General features: G+C 49.8%; 9 protein-coding genes and 3 pseudogenes across 9 annotated transcripts, besides 18 other annotated features; all 12 read left to right on the forward strand.

Annotated features, from left to right (window-relative positions):
- Positions 1–11978: part of a sequence feature (areas merged during assembly that could not be assigned to a particular haplotype. This can correspond to areas where the two haplotypes were merged or to regions with more than two copies in the genome that were merged during assembly.) that runs on past the window's edge.
- Positions 10–50: a sequence feature (AT_rich).
- Tc00.1047053508479.330 (hypothetical protein, conserved) lies at positions 62–1270 on the forward strand (the record flags this gene model as incomplete). Its single annotated transcript, XM_815740.1, has 1 exon — positions 62–1270. One exon carries the CDS (start codon positions 62–64, stop codon positions 1268–1270), a length of 1209 nt encoding a protein of 402 aa, XP_820833.1.
- Positions 1311–1332: a microsatellite.
- Tc00.1047053508479.340 (succinyl-CoA synthetase alpha subunit, putative) lies at positions 1650–2561 on the forward strand (the record flags this gene model as incomplete). The annotated part of the gene is made up of 1 exon (XM_815741.1): positions 1650–2561. The coding sequence occupies one exon, from the start codon at positions 1650–1652 to the stop codon at positions 2559–2561; it is 912 nt and encodes a 303-aa protein (XP_820834.1).
- Positions 2762–2802: a sequence feature (A-rich).
- Positions 3685–3780: a sequence feature (T-rich).
- On the forward strand, positions 3965–4651 carry Tc00.1047053508479.350 (hypothetical protein, conserved; the record flags this gene model as incomplete). Its single annotated transcript, XM_815742.1, has 1 exon — positions 3965–4651. The coding sequence occupies one exon, from the start codon at positions 3965–3967 to the stop codon at positions 4649–4651; it is 687 nt and encodes a 228-aa protein (XP_820835.1).
- Positions 4689–4718: a microsatellite.
- Positions 4936–4990: a microsatellite.
- On the forward strand, positions 5039–6826 carry Tc00.1047053508479.360 (hypothetical protein, conserved; the record flags this gene model as incomplete). Its single annotated transcript, XM_815743.1, has 1 exon — positions 5039–6826. One exon carries the CDS (start codon positions 5039–5041, stop codon positions 6824–6826), a length of 1788 nt encoding a protein of 595 aa, XP_820836.1.
- Positions 6837–6862: a sequence feature (AT_rich).
- Positions 7020–7049: a sequence feature (AT_rich).
- Positions 7277–7311: a microsatellite.
- Positions 7675–7715: a microsatellite.
- On the forward strand, positions 7800–8657 carry Tc00.1047053508479.370 (hypothetical protein, conserved; the record flags this gene model as incomplete). Its single annotated transcript, XM_815744.1, has 1 exon — positions 7800–8657. One exon carries the CDS (start codon positions 7800–7802, stop codon positions 8655–8657), a length of 858 nt encoding a protein of 285 aa, XP_820837.1.
- Positions 8879–8923: a sequence feature (CT-rich).
- On the forward strand, positions 8960–10027 carry Tc00.1047053508479.380 (hypothetical protein, conserved; the record flags this gene model as incomplete). The annotated part of the gene is made up of 1 exon (XM_815745.1): positions 8960–10027. One exon carries the CDS (start codon positions 8960–8962, stop codon positions 10025–10027), a length of 1068 nt encoding a protein of 355 aa, XP_820838.1.
- Positions 10395–11150, forward strand: Tc00.1047053508479.390 (hypothetical protein, conserved; the record flags this gene model as incomplete). Its single annotated transcript, XM_815746.1, has 1 exon — positions 10395–11150. One exon carries the CDS (start codon positions 10395–10397, stop codon positions 11148–11150), a length of 756 nt encoding a protein of 251 aa, XP_820839.1.
- Positions 11235–11407: a mobile genetic element.
- Positions 11235–15437: a mobile genetic element.
- Positions 11979–27033: a sequence feature (areas not merged during assembly with more than two copies in the genome that could not be assigned to a particular haplotype).
- Positions 15198–15424: a mobile genetic element.
- Positions 15438–15469: a sequence feature (CT-rich).
- Positions 15531–18383, forward strand: Tc00.1047053508479.450 (annotated as a pseudogene).
- Positions 19254–20279, forward strand: Tc00.1047053508479.465 (annotated as a pseudogene).
- On the forward strand, positions 20428–21105 carry Tc00.1047053508479.480 (annotated as a pseudogene).
- Tc00.1047053508479.490 (uncharacterized protein) lies at positions 21998–22477 on the forward strand (the record flags this gene model as incomplete). The annotated part of the gene is made up of 1 exon (XM_815748.1): positions 21998–22477. The coding sequence occupies one exon, from the start codon at positions 21998–22000 to the stop codon at positions 22475–22477; it is 480 nt and encodes a 159-aa protein (XP_820841.1).
- On the forward strand, positions 22664–25555 carry Tc00.1047053508479.500 (retrotransposon hot spot (RHS) protein, putative; the record flags this gene model as incomplete). Its single annotated transcript, XM_815749.1, has 1 exon — positions 22664–25555. The coding sequence occupies one exon, from the start codon at positions 22664–22666 to the stop codon at positions 25553–25555; it is 2892 nt and encodes a 963-aa protein (XP_820842.1).
- Positions 25830–27033: a mobile genetic element.

Below are 27033 nucleotides of genomic sequence, written 5' to 3' on the forward strand. Positions count from 1 at the left end.
GGCCATAGCTTATTTTATATTTATTATATTTATTTATTTATACTATTAATGAAGGCTTTCAATGACGTTTAGATTCATTACCGTCCCGTTGAAAAAGCCAATATCTCGTAAAGAAAAACCAGATGCCAAATTTAAAAGAACGCCTTCAGTGGAAAAAAAAATTGAAAAAAAAAGAGCATTGTGTATTTTGAGAATTGAGTCGATTTGCAAGGCGTTTGAAAAGGGTTCCAAGTACAAGGATATTTCTTGGCAAACAGAAGAAGGGAGGGAGAAATTAGTTAAAGACGCCATAGATGCCGTGAATTTATATGAGAATGAGGTCGCCACCACATTGTTTGGGTATCCCGTCTTTGCAACCGAATATTATTATTCTTGGGGATCATCGTTGCTCGACAATGGAGATGTTTTCCTTGATGATTTCCGATATGACTTACAGTGCATGTATTTCAATGTAGCAGCGATTTTGATGAATATGGCGGAATATTTGCTTTGTTGGCAGATGACCCCTTACAATGCATCAAAGTTGGAAAAAGAGTCTTATCGATTTCTCTTACAGGCTGCTGGGTATTTTTCTCTTCTTCAAGAAATGGCTCATGATGTGAAAAGCTATTGCGTTGGCACGACTGAATTGAAACGCTCGGAAGATCTCCAGGAAGAAATTTTGGAATTTTTACGCCTTGTAGCTCTGGCTCAGGCGCAGGAAATTGGGGCGACCAAAGCTGTTGAAAATGAAGTGAGCGGTGGCAAGTCAATGGTGGCAAAGCTATTAAATCAGGTTGTGCAGTTTTATAAGAAAGCAATAGGAATTGCTCAAGAGAGTATTACCTCTTCCAAAAATGAGTTCCTGCATACATTGACATTTTCTCAGTTGAAAGTCGATGTGTTTGAAGCATTGACATTTTCTTACGCAGCTTCTAGTATATTTGACAACAATCCTAGTGAAGGTTTGTGGTTTCTCTCCCAGTCTGATATTTATGCAAAGGTCGTCGTTAATCATCGTGACCAGGCAAGAAAAACAAAAAAGTCTATACCTTTTCGTGGGGAAGATCTTATTCAGAATTGCTGCGACGTTGTGCAGAAGAACTGCGAGCGATGTACAAGGATCAATTCTTTAGTTCACCGAGTAAAACCTGCAGAAGGTCCACTAACTCTTCCCCCAGCTTACGAGTTAGCTCACATGAAGGAGGTCAAACTCCCCGCAAAATTTCCTCACCAGGTAACTCAACAAGCTCCAACGTTTTCTCCTGAAGGCACACAAAATCAAAATTGACGCTTGGATTTTTTTCTCCGGCAATTTTCTTTCATTTACATTTTTTTTTTTTTTTTTTTTTTAGGGGGTTGAAGAAAAATTAATGGAGAATGGAATTGTTTCTTGGTATAAAATGAAGACGGGGAAAAGGGGAGAAATAATATTTTTTTTCACTGCATGCGTTTTGAAAATGATTATACCAAGTTGGTATTCGTATATATGTATTATCTCTGGTGGATATTTTTTGTATCTATCTATTTAAATTTTTTTGTTTAAAACTGTTCTTGTGTTATTCTGGACTTTTCTTTCCTTTTTTTTTGTTACACACCTGAATTTAAAGTCAATTCTGGATTATTCTGAAGTTTTTTTTAAATTTTATTATCCATAAAAGGAAGGGAAAATGTTTTTTCGCACTGCTCTCCGCAGCTGGATTAATAATAACACGAAGGTCATCTGCCAAGGTATTACTGGTAAGCATGGCACCTACCACACACAGCAGGCTATTGAGTATGGAACAAAAATGATTGGTGGTGTCAATCCCAAAAAGGCCGGAATGAACTACCTTGGATTACCTGTCTTTGGTACCGTCACGGAGGCTGTTAAGGCAACAGGCGCTGACGCCACTGTGATCTACGTCCCTGCACCTCACTGTGCGGCCGCTGTTGAGGAGGCCCTTGATGCCGAAATTCCCCTTGTTGTTGTCATTACTGAGGGAATTCCGCAGTGGGATATGCTTCGCGTGAAGTCCATGCTTCTTTCTCAGAACAAGACGCGTCTGATTGGACCCAACTGTCCTGGTATTATCCGTCCGGAAGAGTGCAAAATTGGTATCATGCCTGGTCATATCCACCAGAAAGGCTGCATTGGTGTGGTATCCCGGAGCGGCACACTCACATATGAGGCGGTTGCTCAGACCACAGCGAAGAGTCTCGGCCAATCGTTGTGCGTTGGTATTGGTGGCGATCCGTTCAATGGTACGAACATGATTGACTGTGTCAAATTTTATCTTGAGGATCCTGCGACGGAGGGTATTATTCTTATTGGTGAGATTGGTGGAACTGCAGAGGAGGAAGCCGCAGAGTTTATCAAGAACCACCCCATCAAGAAGCCGGTGGTATCATTCATTGGCGGCATGACTGCTCCGCCAGGCCGTCGTATGGGCCATGCAGGTGCCGTGGTTTCTGGTGGACAGGGTACAGCAAAGGGCAAAATGGAAGCGTTGAAAGCTGCGGGCGTCATTGTTTCTGAGTCCCCTGCCCAGCTTGGTGAGCTGATGGCCGAGGCTATCAGTAAGAAGCGCGGAACAGCGTAACTCACGTTGCATTGAAAAGATATAAAATTTAAATGAATTGAGACATTTAAGCGAAGGCGAACTACGGACCAATTTTTCCCAAAAGGGAATAAAAAGAGTAAAAACAGAGCGTGCCGTGTGATACAAAAGAAACGAATACAGAAATAAAATGCACTAGATACTAACAGGAGGAGAGAAAAAGAAGGAACAGAAGCAACTCTAACAAAAATAAAAATAAAAGCAAAAAATAAAAAAAAATAAATAAGTAATAGGGTTTTATTGAACACTGCATGAACTGGTACCGTCGACAAAAAAGACACGTGCATAACGTTGAAAAGGATGAAGAGGCAAATAACGAAAAAAGAAGAGAAATGACAACTAATTCTTAAAAAGAGGTATCTACGGTATGTATACGGGAAAAGCCTAAGTCACATATCTGATGTAACGGGTGAGATATTTAAGCTGTATTAATCGTCCTGCAGCCGAATCTTTTAATTTAAGACCACCACCTGTTGTTTTTCCGTATGCCTTTTGTTGTTGTTGGCATCTTCCTTTTTTATTATTTATTTCATTCCGTTACTTTTTGCAATTGGGACGTCTTTTTTTTCTTTTTTTGACTCGTTCTTTTTTTCTGGGTCATGTGCTTTGAGGAAGTCCCTTGTGACTGTTGTTTACCTACAATAAAGTTGCAGAAGCAATGATGTCTGACGACGCTGACCAAGAAGGACCTTTTGTTATCCTGAAATCGGGGAACAAAAGAGAGAGAATGAGGTGAAAAGAAAAAGAAGAGCGAAAAGAAACAAATTCGTCAAGGAACACGTGTAAAAATGTATTAAAGAGAAAAAACAAGCCAGTTTTTTCCATGTTCACACGCACATGTTTTGCCCGTATTTAACATTCTCTATTCTTCTTCACACATTTAGAAAGGAAGCACACCAGAAACGTGAAGAGGGCGGAGAGCCGTATTATTTTACGCGTAAGCCTGTTGCTGTTGTGTAGGGGATGAAGAAGGGAAGAAGGAAAAAAAGCGGGGTGGAGAAAAGAGAAGAAGAGGTCTTTTGATTCAATTCATGTATCATTATCTTTTCATTTCCTTTTTTTTTTTATTTCCTACCCCTTCTTTCATCTCTTCACTCCTCCCCCCTTTTTTTTTTTTTTTTTTTTCTTTTAGTGTTTGTTTCCTCCTTTGTGGTTTAATTTTTTAAGATATTTTTTTTCCTTTTTTTTTTGTTCTTTTTTTATAGTTGTTGTTTTAAGAAGCCGTTTTTATTTGTTATTTTTATCATTCTTTCTGCCTGGTGTTGGAAATACGTACATTTTTCTTTTGTCCTTTTTTTGTTCCTGTTGTTTTTGTTCCTGTTTACCATAAAAACGCATATATATATGTATGTGTAGGGAATAGATCCCAGAGAAACCGATAAACCATGAACGACGATTACGACAACTTTGATGAGTACAACGACGCTGCCGATGATTGGGAAGCAGAAGCGGCAGAAGAGGAAGCACGTGAAAAGGAGATACTCGAACAGAAGGCTAACATTGAGGAGCAGAAACTTAAGAAACGCATTAAGGCCCCTGCAAAAGTGAAGAAGGAAGAGGAAGAGGAAGAGACAATTGCAGCAGACATAGCAGCAGCTCTTATTACGATGAAAGAGAAGGCGAGCAGTGCGGGAGAGGCGATGCATTTATTGGGGGATGGGGACGAGGGTGCACGGAGGCTCATTGCGGATATGCCTGTGAAAACCGAACAAGATGCAACAGAACTTGGAGAAGCCATCGCGAAGCGGCTGCTGACTTTTTCCCGGCTGCCACACTTTAATACGATGCTTGCTGTTGTGTTTCAGGATTTTGCTCAAGAATTTCGAACACTTTACGCTGCAAACATGGAGGCGACAAGGGTGCATGTATCCAGCGAGGAGGCGAAGAGGCGAATCAAAAAAGCCAAGAAGGCAAAGGGAAGCAATCACCACGACGACGCTGCCACGATAGAAACCACCGTCAATAAGGAGCCAGATATCGAAAAGAAGGATCGTGATGCTTTGGATTTTGACGCGGTAAATGACGCTGGCGGTGCGGCTGGTGTTTCAATTGAGGAGGAAGACTTTATGTGAAATTATCGTTAAACTCCAAAAATGAAGCCAGAATAATAAAAAAAAAAAAAAAAACGAGAAAAAAAAAGGGACGAGGGAGCAACGACGGGGTTTTGAATCTCCTCGCTTCATATGTTGGATTTCTTTCTCTTTCCTTCATTAACAATTGGGCACGGCTTCCTCATGGGGGGACGATGCCATGAAGATACGCGGCAACAGGGAAGAATTTTCGGCAATGTCAGTTAAAAAGAATGGCGTTATGGATAAGGAAAGGGGGAAAAAGAAAAGAGAAAAAAAAATGGCTGTTTTCCTCTTTTTTTTTTTTTTTTTTTTTTTTTTTTTTTTTTTTTTTTATTTTTTGTTGGCTCTCTTTCCCCCTCTGAGACAAAAGAAATTTATTTTAGGCTAATGGACCCCAACGCATTCTTGTCGTCCTTCGACGCGATTGTAACACTGAGCAATACGGAGGGGCCGAGGCATAACGTCCTTGAGCCTAAATTCACGGCAAGGGAACAAATGCAAGCCTTACGAGAGTCTGTGAGAAATGCGTACAAAGAATCTCCTTCACAGACGGCGATGAGCCAAATCTGTCGGTGTTACGTTTTCATTGGCTTCAATATGTTGGAAACCGATGAAGAGACGGAGGGAGTAAGTGAAATTTGCAAGGCGTACACTTTGACTCTCTTTGGTTCGAAGAAAGAGTTACTGGACGATGTTGTGGACATCGCGGCTCACCCGCTCGAGGAGATTCTCAGGAATGAGGTTCCGTTTGTCACGGCTGAAAAGGAGTATGCGTTTGTCACGGAATTTATGCGTGTGCATAACGCGTTGGGGTTTTATTTCTCAAACCGCGATGTTGAGTTGCGTATCAACGACGCAAAGCAGGTTCTTATTGTGGCAGAGAAGGCATATAGAGCATGGAATGATTGGTTTCATCAGTCTTTCCCTGGGCATTGTCTCATGAAGGACATCCCTGTGTTAGAAAACGGTACTCTTGACCGGGCAAGCATCTCTCCGGACGCACTGCCAATTTACATAGTTCGGTTTGAAATGGATACGGCGTTTACATCCACGCTGTTCTTCTTGGCCCAAGTTTACACGGCATGCAAGATGACGGCACTGGCCTCACGTTACTGTCACCACACGTTGTATCACCAACTGCTAAACAAAATGGAGTTTTCAAAGAAGGACTGGGCAACGAACGCATTGCACCTTAGTGCATTTTATAGCAGCTGCTTTGACTATGGGAAGGCGTTACATTGTCTTCGTGCGGGGGAGTACATTATGCCGGAGGAAAACGCGAACGAGGAGACTCTTGGGATTGTGGCATGGGCGTTTGGAAAGTTTTATTTACATCGGCTTCATTATTACTCCGAAGTGCGACGTAATTGTGCACCGCGTGGCCATTTTCCGGATGAGTTTGAAGGATGGTGGGTTGATTTCCCACTTGATATTCCTCCACCGCAGCCACTCCCGGCAATTGAAACTTTTGAAGACGCTCGTAAGTGCTTTAAGGAGGCAAACGTTTGGTTCAACAAGGCGCTAAATTATTATGTGTATGATGGATGTTGCACAGAGCATATTGATATTAAGAAGGATATTGCGCAGTTGTACGCGGCGCTTATTCCTTTTGAGGAAAATCGTGATCGCATCATTGCTATGCATCAACGAAGGATAGCGCTTATCGAACTATTTCCGAGTGACTTGAACTTTAACGCGTACCCTACACTTGTCCGTCAGTTGCTATTTGATTTGGGAGGCATGCATGAAGAGATGCTGGAGGTTTATATTCAGCAGAAGAACAGTCCCATGGAGGGGGAGAAACCGCTGTCCGATAAGAAAATAAATGCATTTGCAGATAAGGTACAAGGGTTTTACAGGCGTTTCTGTGATACATGGAAAGAACCACAGACAAACAAGATCCCCGAGACAATAGACATAGACTCTAGACTGCCCTTCTTCAGGTCGCTGATGCGATTGGCGCATTTGCAGATGAAGCGGTTTTTCAAGGATCCAAAAGAAGAGTATGACAACATTTCTGCTAGTATTGTAATGTTTGAAAAGGCCATTGCTTTTGCGTCTAGTAATCCCATGAACGAAGAGGCAGATGCGGAGGTCCAGTTGGCTCGCGAGATGGCGACTCTTTTACCCGTGAGGCAGAAGGACTTGTGGCGGGTATACCACAATGCAGTCTAATGCGCAATGGTTTATTTATTTAATTTATTATTTTTTGAGGAAGGCATGATAATTGGATTTTTTTTTTTCTTTTTGTCACTGTTTGTTATTACTTTCGTTACGGATGATGAGCACAGATAATGAGAGCGTGTGAAGCGAATGTCTGCAAGAATGCTGGATACCCAAATTAATATATGTTCTGATAAGAAGAAGCTATTTAAATAGAATTTTTTTTTATTATTATCATTTTCTGACCATTTGGAAGGCCACAATGGAAGGGGTGAAGGAACCGATAGCGGTAAGAAGAATGTTACTTTCACTTATATTTTGGTCGTTCTACCCGGTCCTTTTTTGATTTCCGCTCTTGCGGCGGGGTGTTGTTGCTGGAGGAATTCAAAGTCTTCCAGTTTGTAGGTTATAAGTACCTCCAATCCGAATGAAGTGCGGCGTGTCACCAGAGTGTTCATCGGGATATATATAATTGTATATATACATATGTATGTATACTGAATCGCCACCGCACGGCATGCCACAGGCATTGACCGGACGTCGCGAAAAACCCCAGCCAGCATGAACTGTGCGACGAGACAAGTCCGCATCTACTCCGCTGCCCGGCTTTGCCGGTGGCTATAAAAAAAAGACGGAGCGAACGCTGGAGACGTGAGGAAGCCGTGCTGCATGAAAAGGGTTGGCGCAGTTTCTCCTCGGGGTGGAAAGGCTCTGCTGCCAACAGCACCTCCACGCGGCGAGGAGGCACAGAAGTCCCTCTCAGATGCGGCATAACGTCGATGCTCGTGGCCGCTATTCACTGCTTTTGTTTTTTATACATGAATTAATGATTTGTTGATTTGTTATTTAATCACTTGTTATTTTTTGCTTTTGTTATTGTTTTTTTTTTTTTTTTTTTTTTAAATCGTTCAACTTTTCCTCAAGGATACAAGGTCAGCCCCTGTCTTGTAGCTGTGCGGCGAGTATTGAGGGGCGGTGTGGGACGATGCAAGGCATCATGAAGCGGCTACAGCTTATCAATGGAACCAGTGAAAACACCAAGGGTGCACCGCTATTGCCCCTCCGTGAGGAATTACACATGCAACCGCAGAAGACGATGACGCCGTACGAGAAGGCACAACTCGAGGTTGCCAGTCGTATTCGGCGCATACGAGAATTGGTGACGCAACTAGATGGATTGTCCGCCGACGCGAGCCGGAAGTTTCGTGTCGAGGTGAGTCAACAGATTCGCAAGGAGGAGCTCCAGGCCAAGGTTGAGATGCAGAATGCAAGGAGGGTGGCACAGAGTGAGGGACGAATGCAGGACTTTGAGTTGTTGTCCCGTCACTTCAACGATACACTTGACATTGTCCGCGAGCGCTACGGTGGGGGACTTCCTGTTGCTAAGCCAGGCGGTAGCACCTTTGAAAGGGAACCACTCCCCTTCACTGACCTGGAATATGCCGTGAACCAGAGTGCCTTCCTGGCTTCGAATTCCGGTAACGTTGTCCCGAAGCCCGGCAATGCCTACAATCTTCATGAGGACGTGGAGTTCTTGCAATTTTTTTATGAAACACAAAAAAATGACGAGGTGATTGACAAGTCACTGGATTGCATTTACGTTGGTGTGCAAAGACTTAATCAAAATGCGACGGTTATCACTTCGGAGCTTTGCACACAGGAACAGATGCTGGATGAAACGGAAAAGAAGATGGACGATGTTCATGGCAGATTGGGCAAATTAAACGTTAAGCTAAAGAAGGCGCTTGAAAGGATGGATCGCCCCATGATGGCTGTGTACCTTATCTGCTGTCTGATTCTCCTTTCCATTATCGTTATAATATATTTCATGGCAAAAAAATGAGCCTTTGACAGTTCAAGTTGCATTCAGCAATGTGTAGTAAGCATGCATACATTCAGTACAGCAAATGACATTGTCGTGAGCTATTTTTTTTTTTCCCCCCCCTTTTTTTCTGCTGCCGCACTTTGTTGCAATGCCTGTAGTGGGGATTTGTTTGCTCCCTCATGAGTTTGAACTTCCCAACAATTCTGCACGTCTTCCTTTACCCATGTTCTCTTTATTACCTCTCCCGTCCTTTTTTTCTCTCTCACTGTCTTTCTTTCTCTTTCAGTGAAAGAAAAGGCGGATGAAGAAAAATACACGGCATGTCGGGAACTCTTGAGGAAGATTTCACAATGGCGACAACTCTTGTGCGTGAGGGGAGTCACAATGACGCTATTGGTGTGTATGCTAAAATTGTCGAGGACGCTCGCGCCACAACACCACAAAAGGTGAGGGCATACTCCAATATGAGTGCATGCCTTGCGGCACGTGATCAGTATGCGGGTGCTCTAGATGCCGCAAAAAAGGCGCTGCAGTTAGATGAAAATAATAGCAAAGTACACGGGCGTATGGCTACGGCATATCATGGTCTTAAACATTATGAAGAGGCGGCGCAGCATTATCATCGGGCGCATGCATTGGACCCTACGAACGCTTTGTACGTGGAGCAGCATCAGGTGGTGCTGGAGCTCATACGCAACGGCAAAGGCATTGCCACACAGGAGACGAAGGATGCATATTACTATCGTAAAGGTATTGAACAAGGAAAGGAGGCCATGGGAAAGGGTGAATACCTGAGTGCCGTGCGACATTTTTCAAAGGCCATTGAATTGCACGCAAGGTGTTCTACAGGAAGTGATGAAAGGAATAAGGACAACTCCACCGATGTTAGCAGCAGCAAGTCTGCTGAGTTAGCAGTCTTGTTCTGCAATAGAAGTGCGGCATATAGTCGGGCAGGCCGTCATCTCGAGTCACTGGAAGACGGAATGAAGGCAACGGAGGTGAATCCCATGTATGCAAGAGCCTTCTTTCGCATTGCGCACGCGCAGCATCACTTAAAACACCCGCATGAGGCATACACGGCATTGCGTCGATGTCTGGAGCTGAATTCCAACCACGATGAGGCCAGGTCTTTGATGACAGACGTGGAACAACTTGTGATGGATCTACGGAAAACGGCAGAGGAAAAGCAGCGGGAGAGGGAAGAAGAAATACAAAAGATTCGCGAAATGCAAAGTACCGAAAGGGTTACGGATTCCGCAAACGCACCTGTAGGGCATCGTAGCCGTGCGCATGCGACGTCATACATGCACTGTGGCTATTGCAATGAAGCTGGACACACCCGTGCGGAGTGTCCCCTATTGCGCCGTAAACGATCTCGTACTTCGTAATTGATTCCACCGACTGAAGTGTCACGACTGCGATCCTGTGCTGCTTCTTCTGCGAGTAACAGAAAGGAAAAAAGAATGACGCTGGGAGATGTTGCCATGGATTTTGGGGCTGTTGGGAGGGAAAAATTGTGAAGAACATAAGAAAGATGGAACTGGAACTGTGTATGCTCCAAGAGGACAGGGAGAATGTGGTGGATCCTTTCCCAAGATATGCTCCAAGTTACTGCTGATGTTTGTTGTCTTCGTCCCTACTCGCTCTCGATATTTTTCTTTCCCTCCCTCCCCCCACCCTTATCGTTCTCGTGGAAATGCACCGTGTGACATGAACAAATAAAACAAAGAGTAAGAAAGGAAGAAGAGGGGGGAGATGCTTTCCGATGAGCAGGGGATTTCGCAGCACGAGGTGGTAAGTATGGGCGATGCTGAGCAGCGTGCCGTGGCCAAGGCATTGTTTGACGCCGTAAATAAACACTTATCCAACCCATTCATTGAAGTGGAAATGCGTTTAGGCCAGTTTAAGGTAGAGGAAGACGCTTTGCGTGAAAATACCAGCGACCAGAACGGTGCACAAACTAATGGGCTGCGGATTGTTGATGCAAATTTTACAGCTTGTGTCTCCACGGAGGATTACGAGCGTATCAAGACTTATTTAATGACCGAGATGGAAAATAGTTCTATGACACGATCCGTAACGCACGACGTTTCATTACGTGGATGGCGCCATACATACGCCACAGATGAGGATGGTAACCCTACTCGTTGCGTATCAATTGTGCGGAAGAAACGTTTATTTGTGAAAAACATTGTGGTTCCATTAGGCGCGTATAATCTTCGATTCGCCGTGTCAACAGAAACTCCAGGGGATTTGCGTTTCTCTGGCGCTGGCCCACGAGCTGGTCATACACGTCTGAAGGATCGGCTCAGCATCACAGATGGAATGTTCCGCTATGACATGACGCAGGTGACGGAGAAGGGAGTATTGATGCATGAGGTGGAGATTGAGGGAGTTTTCTCATCGCATGAGAAACAGTTGACGGAGTCGTGGCTGGAGGAGCTCCTTAGAAGAGCCATGAGACTCGCAACACTTCGAACGAATAGCACAGACGGTGCAGCGCTAAATTAGAGGGTTTGTCGTTTAAATAGAGGAGGGTGGTGCTTGGGGCCAATCGGTTTAATTGAACCTTCCGTACGATTTTTTGTTTGCTATAGGTGCTTGTGAAGAGAATGATCGCCGGGGAGCTGGCTAAATTAATTAATTTAAATCCTGATAAAACGGATGCACTTCTTTATGTTACATTTCTTATATTATGAACGTCGGAATAACACGAATTTAGGGGGAGCGGGGAGCAGGCAGCGAACAGGCAGTTTTGTTTTTATTTTTAAATTTACTGACACGGCCAGCTTGGTTTAGGGAAATGGCATTGATTCCCCCTACACGAGCTCCGAGTAGAGCGATATTGGTGACCGTTTTTCGGAATTGTACGTCAATGTGACGCAAGCCAGGTGCAGAAAACGTTCATTAACGGAGCCGAGATGTCGGATGAGGCAGTAGCCGTCGCTGCAACCATGACGGGCCTGCGATTGATTTCAGGAAGTATCGCCAAGCAGTTGGAGGGCTCGACCGTTGCGGGAAATGTTGCGGATCGCCGGGCGTTTCAAGTACCAAATTTCGATGCTCAAGTGCTCCTGCCCATCGTGTGGGGCGGCCCGGGAGTTGGGGGCAAGCAATGGCTCGTCATTGCGGAAAGGCAGATATTAGGCTCGGACTACACCCGTGCCGTTGCGGACGTACAGAATTGGACTGCTCGGATTTACTTTCAGACGGAAGAGGCGCTCAACTACCGCTCGGCACGTGAAACTGACATTTCGGTGGTTGGCGGCCTTTTTGCGGAAGGCGGAGACGCTGTGTCAACGAGAGGCGCCCACCTCTCGGAGAGGGCCGCCAGATGGCCCCACGCACGCACGGCAATGGCGGAAATAAACAGCCAAATCAACGGCGTCGTTTGATGGCCTGGGGTGTGTCAGCATCCGCGTTTCCCCAACCCAACCTTGCGGGGGAGAGACGGCTGGTCAGCACCCAGATGTCTTAGGGCAATGTTGGGAGATCCTATTTTTTTTTTGTTGCCGTTGCCTCCCCACCGTCCCCTTGGAAGAGGATTCCGGTTCAGAAGGTCGGGTGCTGCATTTTCTTGCATTGGACGTCACCACCTGGGCTCCGCGTGTATGGAATGAGGGCATCTCCGAAGTCGTCGCTTGCCTCCGGAGCGCATACAGTTATGACCATTGGCACCAGGCGGACGCTCAGGTTCAACCTGCCTTTGACGGTTTGTTATCGTGCAGGCGCACGTTGTAGACAGAACGGGATCCTGCCGATCGTTCCATGGATTTGTTTAGGGCCCTACTGCAGACCTTCCAGTTGCAGATGATGACTACTGAGTCCAGCGTCCCGATCTCCGAACTGCGCGCCCCCCTACGCACGCAACAGCAACGATCGTTGCGACGCCGATTGTATCGTATTTGTGGACGCGACGCATCCATGTGCAGCGTACGCAGCACGACCAGAAGGAATCGCTCGCGGCGCAGACGGCCGTCAAAAGGCGGCAGAGGGGCTGCCCGCCGCTTATGGGAGCGGAAGACGGCAGCCCCATTCATTCCACCACCTCCCACCAATTCTCACAGGCGTCGCACCGCGCCGCCGATGTCCCACCCGATATTTTGAATTGCCCGACGCATTCGTCGAGAAGGGCAGTGGAGCTTATCCGCCAACGACGCTCGACTGTGGTACGACGAATCACCGACGTCTCCGCTTTGGGCCGGCTGCGTGAGGAGGGCGAACGAGGTGGCCCGAGAAATGTGGACGCCGTCAACGTGGGAGCAGAGAATGTCTCTAGCTGGGCAATTTACGACCTTTTTGCCGCACGCACGAACAGCCGATCAACGCGGAGAGCCGTGCGGCCTTTTTGATGGCACTGTTAGACGTGGCGCCATCGACCCGACCGCGGCACGCCAGGACGCTGCGGTCCATGTCGCAAATGAATGGAACCCCGCTGGGCATGGCGGCTTTGAGGTTACAAAAAGTTGCGGCGCGATCGTCGACGAGGCAGTCGAGGCAGGCGCGCCCCGTGACAGAGGAAGAGATGAATCAAGTTATCCGCAGTCGGACCGATTGTAAGGAACGTGTTGTTTTTCGACTTGCGTGGATAACGGCGAGTCGTTGGTTTGGGATTGCGGCCTTCACTCCCAACAATTTCACACTGGAGGCGGACGGGAGCTTAGTTTTTGGATTGGTCCGTGGCACCAAAGACGGCGAGGGCGGATCCCCACCGCGCCTTGCGGTTCGTCAGGATACGAGGGCAGGACGCGTTCGACACTATAAATTTATGCAGGACACTTCAAGAAAACGAAAAGCTCACGAATATTACGACTGCCCACGTGGAGCGAGCTCTGGCTCCTTGGGGTGCCACGGCGCGTTCCATAAAACGGGGTGCGTTGCGGCACGCTGCTCAAACCGTGGAGAAACACAATTTGGACCCACACGTGATCTCGCTGTTGGCGAGGCACGTCGACCCGTTCGACCTTCCCCAGAACACAGTTCGATATTCCGGGAACCAGATCACAATGCTGACCCAGGTGCTGTCGCTGGTCGCATTGATGTGAAGGGAGAAGCTGCGGAAGGGCAGGAGCCCTGGCTGAAAGCAGAGGAGCGCTTTTTCTCTGATTTTCATCCTCACTCCGCTAAAATAACGAGACGCGCACCGAGGACGCGTCGGGCGGTCCCCTTTTCCTCCGTCCTCTTTTACATCGGGTGGAAGCTCACGGAGGACTCCAGTCTATGACGCGCGATTGTTGAAGGAAGCGGGAATAATCGAGGACGCTTCGTCTGCAACAACAGTCGGATGGATAATACCCTTTTCAGTTGTGGTGGAGAAAACCACCGGTTTGCGACGATGGATTGCGTGGCCACGCGACATGAAAATAGACGACCCTTAAGGGGCTAATGCTCCTCTTTTGCACAGTTTCCATTATTTGCCACCTGTGATGGCTGAGGTCGCTTCCTGCCTGGACTTAAAGGCATTCTCTTCCCGAGTTTCTTTACCGCGGGAGACGCGGCATCTCTTTCGATGCCGCGTGGAGGACGGCACGCCGGTGGAGCTGACACGGCTCCCTATGGGATACAAGGCCGGCCCGGAAATTCTCCAGATTGTTATTACCTCGGCAATTGCGGTGGTGACGACGGTGGCTCACTTCCTATGGGCTGCACCTCCATTGGTGCGTGTCGGCGTATGGATCAGTAATATACGCATTGCAGAGTCGAAAAGCGATGTGACATTGTGGGAATCCCAAGTGCTTCGTAATGCGGACGGCCGTCGCGCCACGATGAGGGAGGACCACGAATATGGCGCCATGTAGTACATCTTCCTGGGGGTGCGGTTTGATCACACACACCGTGCGGTGTCCCTGAGTGACAAGTCTGTCCGCTCTGTATGCGCCGTGCCGTCGCTCAATTCTTTAACCATCGCGGAAATGGAGGTTGTGGCGTCACGCTTTTTATATTTGGCGGCCATTTTAGGCATGCGTTTATGTGACCACCACTCTTTCATCAGGGCAGTGCGACGCCGATTATCCGCACATAACCGGGGAATTGTGCAGGAGAAATCCCCGGCGAACCTTCGGCCGGCAGCGGTTGGTTTGGGCGAGAGGTTGCGACACACCATCGAGAATAATCGTCAACGAATCATCAAGCCCACGGAGAAGGCATCAGCCGCCAGCATCGCGGATGCATCGCTCCATGGAAGTGGGGCTTTTTTCACTCCAGACTTTATCGACGCTAAAATTGCCGGAGGGGAGTGGAGGAGGAAGTCTTTTCTTATCATGCAGGCCGAGGTGCGTGCGGTACGCTTGGCCTTATCGGCCTTTCCCGCCATTTTGCCATCCACCATGGACGTTTGGGTGGACAACACTTCGCTGCAAGGAGCGGCGAATAAAGGCAGCCCGGAAACACACGCCATGACGTGGGAGCTGCAACGGATATATGGGTTTTTGGACTCTCGCGGAATACAGGCATTCTTTGCTTACGTGCGGTGTGCAGAAAACCCCGCAGACGGCATGTCACGCGGTCGTGTGTTTTACACTTCAGGATTTGGCGAAGGGGTGGAACTTGCGAAGCGGAGCGGCGGGATCTTGTGTTCGGGTGACCCCAAAGCCTGCCACTTCGTAGGTGATAATATTTTTGATCCTACCTGAGTTCAAAAGATCAATCGAACGGTCAAAAGAATATATATTTTTAATCAGAAGAAGACATTGAGGCAATGAACTACCTCTGCATTACCCCTTTTCCCTTCTTGTTTGGTTTCTTGAGATGATTTCAGGATCCGGTCAGCGGCCCAGAAGATTATTCAGTGTTGTTTCCCTCTCTCTCTTCTTTTCTTTCTTTCTGTCTTTGACCCTCCTGTGTGTGCATGCAACAAACGCACAGCGCAGCATTCAATGTGATATTCTTCCAATGGAGGCGAAAGCCGTTCCTGTTCCCACCAAACCACGACGCCGTTCTCGCAGCTCCCGCGACAATGCGGGTGGACGGCAACACGGTGCAGTTGAATTGCCCCCAGGCACTGAGGGATGCCGGACTTGCGGTTGCTTAGGCCGCGTTTGACGTCGATTTGGCGTTGGACGTGCCGGACGCAAGCACACTCTTCCGAAAATTGTGTGCCACTGCCGCCCCCAACTTTACTCAGGAACGCAAGAACATGGTGGCCATCAGCTACGGCGTGCGTTCTTCACCAAGGCGACAACACATGTACGGCTCTGCAGCTGGAGAAGGATGTGCTGCTTGAGCCATCACTGAATTTATTCGGCTGGGCGCCAAAAAGGGCATTTTTGCCCTCTCATGCCACGTCATTGGGTCAACAGAGCACCGCGCAGACCTTCTTGACGCCGACAACGAGCTCGGCGTTATTGTGGGCTCCGTGAGGGAGGGACCTCGTGTGCGAATGGTGGCGCGAATTCGTGTCTCATTGGCCGGCGACGTTCGAGCGGCGATGGACACTATCGTCAAAAACTATGAGAAGTAGCTTTTCCCCGTGCTGTGTGAAAGGCAGCCAATGCCTGAGCTGGAGGCAATGCCTTCCTATTTGCCCGACACCGTCGTTCTTCAGCTTTACCGCGATGTTGGTGAGGCGGAGTTTGCAGATTAGATGGATGCAAACTCCCTGACATTTGTCGCCTTGGGAGATGCCGAACGGCCCGCTTTGTGTGGCATTGATGCCACCGCGCAGCCACAGCACGAAGGGGCTCAACGAGCAGTGGTGTCGGCAGCAGGAATTGTCTCCGGCATTCGCCGCCGTCGTCTGCGTGTTCCCTTCGGCATGTCAGAACTCAGTGAGCTGTTGCGCCGAGCGTACAACACGGAAAAGGCAACCGCAACAATAGCCTCACTGGTTCTACCGAGACGGCTTTATTGGCTCACGCCTTTTCGGATGCCGTGTGGGCGGAGGAATCGTTCCATTTTCTCGACCGGAATTGGATCCGCCACAAGGGATCTTGCCGTTGACAAGTGGCGTCTTGATCAGGACATCATGGAGTTGCTGGATGAACTCATGATTGCCCGGGCCGTGTACGACCACAGGCATTTTAGCTATGAATCCAACAGGCCCATTTCAGACATAAAGGAGGAAGGGATGAAGCGCGTCAACGCCATTGAGAGCAACCGTGAGGAGGCGCGGGAACGGCAGCTGAGTGTGTTTTGCGAGCGCGCCAAGCATGAGGCGGAGAAGATGGCCGAAGAGCTTGAGCAGAGAGGTGGGGCCACGTTGGACGAAATTGGGAGGACTCTGGAGGCGAAAAAGCGGGAGAGCAGTGCTCTGCAGGCTGACCGCGAAAGTCCGCAATTGGGAGTACGAGCATACGGTGGAGAAGATCCGAACGAGGAAAGAGGACGAGGAGAGTGCCTCGGAGAGGTTGCGGCAGGCGATGCAGCAGCTGGAGCAAGGACTCAGCCTACGGCAGAGCGCCATTGAGACAAGGGAGCAGCAGCTCGAGATGGTTCAACTTGACGGGGCGAGGGGGCGAGAGGCCATCATGCGGGAGCGGCATTCTATTGAGGCGGTGCGAAGGACCGTCCAGGAGGAGCGGTGTCGCCAGCGGAGGCAGTGGATCCATCAGATTAAGGAAATGAATGCAAAATTCCCTGAACAGGTGCGTCCCTTGGCCGAGGAGCGGAAGAAGAAGTACGAGCAGGCGAAAGCCAAGGAGGACGCCACCGAGAGGGCTCTTGCTGCCGACATCAAAACGATCGAGGAGTATTTGCCGAAGCTCATTTCCCTTGAAGACATTCCTGTGAATCCGGAGGAGACGGACATCATTCGACGCCAGTTTGACGAGGTCTTCACGCAAGAGGAACAGACATACTTGGCCAGCGCCGAAGAGGAACAGGCCCGCAAGGAGAGGCTGGGACGAGGAATCGAGGTGTATCGACATCGTATGCTTGATGACCACGTGGCAAAGAAAAATGAAAAACTGCATGACGCCGAGGCAACGGAACGCCACCTCAGTTCTGTTGTGGATCAGGTGCTGAATTAATTACACAACGGGGTCTGCGTGACAAAGACGTCAAGCAAGGGCAGTGCTCGCGGACGCCCATATTTTCTCTCGGAGGACTGCAAACGTATTCATTCCTGTGATCTGGACCGTCAGGGATTCCCGTTAAATCGCAAACGACCTCCAGTCACCATGTGGATACGTGACATCGAAAAAGTTCTCATCGGCCTGTCCACAACCTCATTTGTGAACTACAGCGGCGAGGCACAGCTGGCAAAGACACGCCAGGAGGCAGTTTTTGACAATGGGACGCACCGCCATGATCCCACGCAAAACATCACTCCGTCCCGCCTTGGAACAAACAACCACCGCGCATTCGCACTTTTGCTTCGCGGCGGGAAATTACTGGAGGTGTTTTGTGAGACTGACAGCGACTGCGAGGCCTGGCCTGTTGCTCTCAAGCGTCCACTGCATTTGAGGACTCCTGCGGAAAGGCTTCCTGAGGAACGACGAGGTACGTGAAGAGACGCACGTGCGCAGCCAAGCGATAGTGACGTGGAAATGCGGTGGGGTGGCCCACCTTACACCCGCAATATGGAGGATTTGTTTTGTTGGCCCCCGATGTAGCAGCTCTTTGCGGCGAGGATCACATTCCGCCAGCTCTCTTCCTTCGGGTGGAACAGGAGCCGGCTGAAAAGCCTGAAAGGCGCACAATAACCGCCTGTGGCGTCCGAGTTTGCTCGGTCCCGGATCTCTTTTGCTCTGGCCGACTTTACGACTACTTGTGCGAAAAGCGTGTCGCCCCGCCTCCGTACTAATGCCGTGGGATCTTTTATTGTTCTCTTTTTTTCCTCATGGCTATTTGTGGTTTCCTTGTGTGCTCTTTTGGATGTATTGAGGCGGCTGGTTGGAGAGAGGCTAACTGCCGCACAATTTTGTGTGAAGAGGACTTTTGAACCCCACGTGTTTGGGTCATTAGCGAGTGAAGGGGGAAAAAAAGGAAATGATGGTCACCACCAGTACTACTGCTGCTGCTTCTTTCCTTTTCTTTGCTGCCGCTTTTAAGTGGGCTATCCATCATTTCTTGTGGGTGTTCCACACCCCTCTTCTCTTTCCTCTGTTTCTGGATGCGTGTTTTTAGCACCGCCGTTGTGGGGCCATTGCTTTGCCAACATGCATGCGGGGGTGGTGCTCCTTCCCATAGATGTGCCGTGAAAAAATATTAACACATTTTCAAATGCGCCGTGTGCTTCTCTGTGTGCGTGTAATGTGGGGCTTAGGCCTCACCCAGGCAGGGGCAATGACACCTTTGCACCATTGCGAGGCGGCCGTCGAGGCGGTGCACTAGCACAACAAACTGTGCGTTCCATAACATACAGAGTATTCGCTACTGTGGGGATTGAACACTTATTTTTTGGTGGAACTACCAGGGCTTATCCACTGGGTGCGGTGCGTTGATTCGGCAAAGGGAACAGAAGGACGTCCTCTATGAGTGTGCCTGTGGAGGGAGAACTGAACTGCTACCTTGGTGAGTGTAAAATATTGGTATTTATCTGAAACGAGCGGGCGCATCGCTGTGCATGACGAGACTTTATTCATACGGACGTGATGCGGCGGGTGGAGGAGGCCAACGGGCATGTGCAATACGAGAGCGATGCCATTGTTGCCTGTTGAGATGATTTGAGCAGTGATGATGATGATAATGATGGGGCGAACACTCTCAGGTAGAAACGCTCTTCTCGATGTCAGGATATTAAAGTTGCACGGTAATGTGCCGCAGGTTGACCGGCCCTCTTTTTGTGGATTTTTCCGACACGTCGGTGGAGCTGCTCGGCGTTCTCCAACAGGGTGTTCTGTTCTGCACAGGCGTGGCTGCCCGAGGATTGTATCCGCCACGGGCGGACTGAAGTGTGCACGACGATCCTCCGACGGATCCAGCGTGTTGTACTCACCGCACTGGACGGTCAATCCCGCATTGGCAACGTTGGGGACTCTCTGCTGTTCCTCATGCCACACGAGGCGGGATGCATCCCATGCGTGAGGACCCTTTATCGCCAAAGAGAGGGGGATCAGTGGCTCCTTGCGGGAAATGAGGCGGAAGCAGCAGCAAATGGAAGAATGATAATGCGACTCGTCTCTTTCCACCGCCTGACGACGTTGGACCCAAAAGGGGAGCCACATGTGAATGCAGAGCACAGCCACTTACGTGTGCACTGTTATTCGACCTGTCGTGAAGCGGGGTGGAGCCGTCAACGACTCACCTGGCGGAGATGCGAGCTGGAACGGTGATCTCGCCCGACTCGCACCGTGTGTGTTCCCATCGTACATGCGGGTGCACGCAGGGCACTCCAGAGAGCCTATAAACCGTTTTCTAAATTTGTGTATGCTCACATTGGTCACGTCGCACACGGTTTCCTTCTTGGCAAGAGACCCGGTGATGTTTGGGCACAACTGCAGAGCTTTATTGGGGAGGACGCGAAGACCGCGAGAGAGGCGTCTTCTCTCGACACACAGGAGGGCGGAAGAGGGTGTGAGGGCTTTCGAGGTTGGATGCGACTGCAGTTGGAGGCGCGTCACGATGATTGGCCGCGAGGCGTGATTGTGCGGAGGCAGCGCAGTGTGACGCGTAGTACTGCTGGACGGGGAATTGGATGGAGGCTGGCACAGAGTGAAGAGAGAAGTGACGCACCCACGAAGCAAGAGGCCAATGTTGTAATGACGTTGGTGAGGTGTTTTCCATGGGATGAGCTGAGAGGCTTCTCCCATGGCGCTTAGCTGTGCCCGCGCCAGTCCGTGTTTTCTATCTTTTTGGCTCCACAGAGTGTCCAGGCTTTTGGTTCTTGCTTGCTTGGGACTCCTCCACCATGGGAGTCAACGAGCCACGACGACCCATCGGGATGCCGAACCGACGGGAATTGTGGGCTTCAGCGTGGTCAATCTGGATCAGTGAGCGGAGACCTGCGGCACCTCATTCTGCGGTGAGTATCTCACGCACTGTCACGGTATCGGCGCCTGTGTGTGTCTGCCCCATGACCGGCATTTGTATGGCGTACGCCCTTTGCAAGGCTGAGGGAAAGGGCGGGAATCTCCACTGGCACGTGTCTGCAGTCATAATGCGTAAATTGTGGACTTGTTTGTGCGGCAAGGCAGCAAGGTTGCTCAGGAGAAGCAGCATAGACTGGGGGTACACTTTCTAGCGGCGCGTGCTTGGTGACTCTCGAGGCGATGGCCCCAAAGGGACGTATGTGGGTGATGCAGATGCACTGGATATGCGCAGTGCCATGCCTCGTGGCAGGGAGCGAGGGAAGAGTGGCGTGTTTCCTCCTGCCACGGACCCATCAACTTTTGAAGAGCTGGAGTGGGGCCAAGGGGACAAGGGTGTGTGTCTTCACCTTCTTGCGGGAGGACGCGCAGAGGTTGGATTTCTTTTGTTACTTTATTGTCACGGTGCCTGCGGCGACGTTAATGGGGAGTTTGTTCTCCAGAGGCATTCATTGTGCGATTTGTGCGTGTTTGGTGTCCAACGCTTTCAGCACCACTGAATGGTGTGTTGCGCAGGATCGGAATACATGGATGTGCGAGAGCATTGTGTCGCTCGCCCGTAATAACACACACGCGCACGGTTTCAGCGCGTCTGATACGTCACGTTCTTCGGAACGGTCGAAATCACTTGTGGGACGTCACTTCATTTGCGGCGTCGGGAAAGTGAAGTAAATGGAGAGATATGCCGAGAACGCAATGCCACTCCATGATGCCGCAGGCTGGCGGCGACAAGGATCAGGGAGCCTCTACCCAACATTGAGAAGAGGGCAGCACTCTGATGATCCGGTTTGCTCTTTAGGAAGTCCTGATGTAGTGTACACCGTGTGAGCCTTTTTGCTGCGGATATGCAGAGGGGCGATGTGGGGTGGAATTATTGTTGAAGGCAGCACGGACGCCGCCTGACCTTTATTGGAGGGATGCGTGGTGTTATTCCGTGTTTCCTTGCCTGCGTTGTCGCACTCATGCTGTGAGTGCGGATGGCCACAGTAGTGGAGCTGAATACGGTTCAATGTGTGTTGCTCACGGGGACTGCGCGACACATGTTTTTTGTTGGGAGGCCCAAAGGAGGGGCGCATCGCCGTTGCATGATTCCCGCGGCAGTCCATTACCCTGCGACTGTGCGTGCCGCCGTCCGCTGCGCCACTGCAAGCCTTTGTCTTTGTGAGAAATGGGGAGCGTGACTGCTGTGGCGGTGGTCGAATGCTTCCGAATTGGTGCTTTTGTTGATCCCACTTAGAGCGCCGAGCAGCGAGGGGCTGCACACGCCCAGGAGGTGCGAGTGTGTGCTGCAACCGCACCTGCGATTTGTAGTTGGGATGTGACATGTTTCTTTGCTATTTTTATTTTTGGTGATATGCGGGGCAGCGGTGTGTTGGCGTGTGCGTGCTGCTCATGGCTGCCGGTGTTGTCTTTCCTGCTGTTCTCCCGCTCCACCCTTTGTGTGCGATGGACCAAACGTTCTTACGGGCGTGTGGTGGGGCCGCGTTCTTGTTTGGAAAAAAGCCTTTCGCAGGCATAATGATACAGCCCTCCGTGCCACACGAGGCAGCGGGGAATTTCCTGGGATTTATTGGCGGGGTGGCGCCGCACTCATGCCGTGTGGTTGGTTTGTATTCCGCAATGCACGGTGAGGGGGATGTGCGGCGACAACTTCCTCCAGTGGAGCGACACGAGCAGCACGGGGAGCGGAACGGAGGTGTGGTGGCTGCGTGCTTCCCAGTGATACGTGAATGGCGAATGCAGTATGAAAGGCAGCGTCGCGGCACTCTTTTGCCATGCACACCGCAGATATTTTCCATAAAGCATGCAAGTTGCACTCTTTTCTGTTGTGTGGGGGATTACCGTGATGCATCGCTGTTGCGGTGTGTATGATTTGTGCTTCTGTCAGGGCTTATGTGCCCACGTCCTCCTGCAGAGTGTGTGCGGTGACGGCGGTGCCACACGGGTGCGGGACCGTGGCGAGCGGTATGCGTGGAGGAGCCCTCCGTGCGCACCACGTTGTTGTTGTTGGCTCTCACCAACACTGTGTGGGTGAGTCTCTTGTTGTGGCCTCGATTCATGACTGTGCCTATTGTCTTTCTTTTTCTCATTCTCCGCGTTGGGTGGTTATTGTTTAGATCTAACTCAATCCAACCAGAAAGACAAGGAGAAACGATGCCTGGAAGGCCGGAGAGTGTACAAGGCGGCAATGTGGAGATTCGAGCGCCCACTGTGCCGCAAGGAGATTGTCGGAAGAGAACGAGGCCGGAGTCCCATACTGGCACCGATCAACCCGCTGCGACTTGCAGAGGAGTGGGGAAAAGGCAGCAACCAAATTGGACACTTTTGAGCCGAGTGGAGGATGTACTGCTGGTGGGAAAGGAACGCATCATCAGCATGAGGCTGAATGAATTCCTTCGTAATTTTCTTGGCGGCAGGGGCGTTGTGGACGCCAATGAGGAAGTCTCTATGGAGGTGTTTCTTACGAACCCCATGCGTTTTTCCAACGGCGAAACGTTATTGTGCACAATAACGGAATTCCCGTTATGCCGAGAGACGAAAATGCTACTGGAGGCTGCATATAAACTGAAAGGAGAAGGCGTGTTCTTGCTTCAACACTGGAGGGATTTTGAAGGAAAGGATACGGTCACTCCCATTGCAAAGGGAGCACTCGACGCAGGCCTTCTTTGTTTACTGGGAAAACAAGCAGAAAGAGAGGCAGAGGAAAGGGCAAGGCGGGAGGCAGAGGAAAGGGCAAGGCGGAAGCAACGAATAAAATTTACCTTTTCCACAAATATCGAAGATGTGCTGTTGAGGGGAAGAGTTCGCGCCAATAACACGAAGCTGAATGATTTTCTTACGGTGGAGTTGGGCGGAAAGGGTGTCGTGGAAGCAAATCGGAATGTCTTGCTGGAGGAGTTTGTTAGGGACCCTGAGAGGTACATCGGCGATGAGGAAGTATTGAACGAAATAAAGGAATTATATAATTATTTGAGTAAGGTGATTGCTGTAAGGGATGAAATCAATCTTCGTGAAGATTTACGCAGCCTTTACAATAAAGGTGTGCACAACCTAATGAAGTGGTCAGAGCTTGCTGCGGAGGTAAAGGTAGGTGTTCATGGCATCAATAGAGATACTTTGGATGCAGCCCTCGTGGATGTGAGGAACCGAACAATTAAGAGTGCATCGATGAAACCGAAGGGATTGTACAATTCTGTGTACAATGCGAGGTGGCATCATGTGGTGGAGGTTACTGACGGCAACGGAATGGGAATGAAGGTGGAGGAGGGGAAACCAGAGCAGCAATGGACATTCAAGGCAGCCGGCGAAACTTTCGAAAAGAATGACGGTGCGTTGCAATCCGGTGCAGAGCGTCCCAGGCTGATGGTGCTTACCTCGGACAGGGGATGGCCGTACTCGTGGGAATGGGAGGAGGATGGATCGACTCATGACTGCTATGTGAACTGTGAGGTGGAGCGAGCGTGGCGGATCGTCTTTGAAGATCTAAGCGAATGGTTCAGCACTTACAGTGGGACCGAATTTAAGCCCAAGAAGCGTGTGCTGATTGGGACGCCCGGGATTGGGAAGTCGATGGCTGCCGGCTCGTACCTCCTCTACCAGCTGCTGCACTGCTATGTGGGGAAACTCCAGGTGGTTTTTTATTGTTTTGGAGATACGACGTACGTGTTTGACAGGACCATCCAGACGGTGACAAAATACGAGGGTAATGAAATCTCCAAGATTGTTTTGTATGATTTGTGGCAGCGTGGAATGAAGGGGTACATTATCTACGATGTGACAAAGCAAGGGATACCGCCAGCGAGTTATTTTGCACTTTTTCGTGAATGGGGCATGATTGTGGTGGCATCCCCAAAACTGGACAACTATGATGGATGGAAGACGGAAGTAAAAGCCACGCGAATCATCATGAATTGCCCCGACGAGAAGGATGTGAAGGCGATGTGTGCATGGATGAAGCGCGATGGGGATACATATGAGCAAACGGACTATTGGAAGATGGTTGAAACACACATGGAAAAAGTGGGGCCGCTTCCACGGCATATATTTCATGCGAAAGATTTTAAAGCACGATTTGGTGCCGTTGAGGATGCCTTGGAATCGATCAATTCTCGGTATGCTGACGATCGCTTTATACTTCCGGGAGAGGGACTATGGTATTCTAAGGATCCGTCCCAAAAACTCGTGAGGATTGTCCGAGTAAGAGGAGAACGCGGTAATGAGAGGTTTATCAACGCACCGATATGTTATTTCCTTGGGTCTCGATCAGCGAATATTTTGGCAAAGGCAATGAGTGAGAAAGGCTTTTTGTTGTTTGTATTGGGGGCGAGGAAAACTATTTTGTCCGCATGTACGGACAGGTTTTGTTTGCGCGCGCTCATCTTTGGGAGGTTTGTCAGTGCAATGGCCGAGGAACTCAAGGAGCTGAAGTCACCAGCACATGGTATTCAGGACACTGTGCTGAAAGCAAATCCAAGAGCGCGCCCCACCGAAATACGTGAAATACCTGGAGTTGGAGGAATTCGTGCGAAACAAAATATAAATTATCAGGTGCTGTACATACCGATGGTCAGGAACTTTCCACTGGTGGACTGCTTTTTCTTCGTGGAGTCACCGCGGAGGACGCTGGTTGGGCTGCAGATGACTACGGCGGGTGAGCATCACACGACAACCAGCACCGTGCGGCAGTTCACTAAGCATCTATCGGGGGTTTTTAATGGTTGGGATGAATTTGCTCAGGGATTGTCGTGGGAGATTATTTATGTGCAGCACGCAGACAGCATGCCGTTGAATGGCTGGCAGAGATGTGATGTCGTCGACCCGCCGAGTGTGGGAAATGTTGATCGTGGGAGGATTGTGGAGTTCTGGGAAGCCACACGTCAGTACCAGTTTACGCTGACAGATTGTTTTCTCAGGGGGAAATTGTTTTCCGAAGATGCTGAAACTTCGTGAGGCAAAAAGCTTAGACGCGAAGATTGAAGAAATGACTGAGGAGGTTAGCGCAGTGCGTTTATGATGGATTATGTTAGCGAGTGTTTTTACTTCTTTTGTATTTGTGTGTTTCCGCAGGGTTAGGTCAGAAAATTTCTTTTTTTTCAGAGAATCATCGTGGTCAAGAGTGTCGCACCACTACAACTATTTATTTTTTTTTACTTCCGTGAAGGCTCCGTCGCCCCTGGAGGCCTTTGCGGGATGTGGGGGCCGCACAATTTCTTCTCGTTTTTGTGGGAGTTTGTGAGAAGAATGCCTGCGAGGATGGCTGGCTGCCCAAATGAATTTATATACCGATGCAACGGAGATGTCTCTGCGGGATTTCTTCCTCTTTTATCGCATGTTCTTTTGGAGGACCGCGATTGAGGGCGTCAGGGACCCGACAGCTGTACGACGGAATTGTTTTTTTTTTTTTCATTTTGTTTTATTTTTTGAAAGCCGTGCCATATTCCTGCATGTTGATGTGAGGTAACGGCAGTGATTTTTTTACACGGCGACGGTGTGCAGCGACATCGTGGCCCGCGTGTTGGACCTGGTACGCCAGCATGGCGATGCCCAGGTGCAGCTTCCCTTCATTGATGAACACGGGCCGTTGGATGCGGCGGTAACCGTCGCCGCAACCATGACATGTTTGCGATTGATTTCAGGAAGTATCGCCAAGCAGTTGGAGGGCTCGACCGTTGCGGGACATGTTGCGGATCGCCGGGCGTTTCAAGTACCAAATTTCGATGCTCAAGTGCTCCTGCCCATCGTGTGGGGCGGCCCGGGAGTTGGGGGCAAGCAATGGCTCGTCATTGCGGAAAGGCAGATATTAGGCTCGGACTACACCCGTGCCGTTGCGGACGTACAGAATTGGACTGCTCGGATTTACTTTCAGACGGAAGAGGCGCTCAACTACCGCTCGGCACGTGAAACTGACATTTCGGTGGTTGGCGGCCTTTTTGCGGAAGGCGGAGACGCTGTGTCAACGAGAGGCGCCCACCTCTCGGAGAGGGCCGCCAGATGGCCCCACGCACGCACGGCAATGGCGGAAATAAACAGCCAAATCAACGGCGTCGTTTGATGGCCTGGGGTGTGTCAGCATCCGCGTTTCCCCAACCCAACCTTGCGGGGGAGAGACGGCTGGTCAGCACCCAGATGTCTTAGGGCAATGTTGGGAGATCCTATTTTTTTTTTTGTTGCCGTTGCCTCCCCACCGTCCCCTTGGAAGAGGGTTCCGTTTCAGAGGGTCGGGTGCTGCATTTTCTTGCATTGGACGTTACCACCTGGGCTCCGCGTGTGTGGAATGAGGGCATCTCCGAAGTCGTCGCTTGCCTCCGGAGCGCATGCAGTTATGACCATTGGCACCAGGCGGACGCTCAGGTTCAGCCCGCCTTTGACGGTTCGGTATCGTGTAGGCGCACGTTGGAGACAGTGGGGGATCCTGCCGATCGTTTCAA

Source organism: Trypanosoma cruzi, genomic scaffold, assembly GCF_000209065.1.
Source record: "Trypanosoma cruzi strain CL Brener 1047053516867 genomic scaffold, whole genome shotgun sequence".
NCBI classification, from domain to species: Eukaryota; Euglenozoa; class Kinetoplastea; order Trypanosomatida; family Trypanosomatidae; genus Trypanosoma; species Trypanosoma cruzi.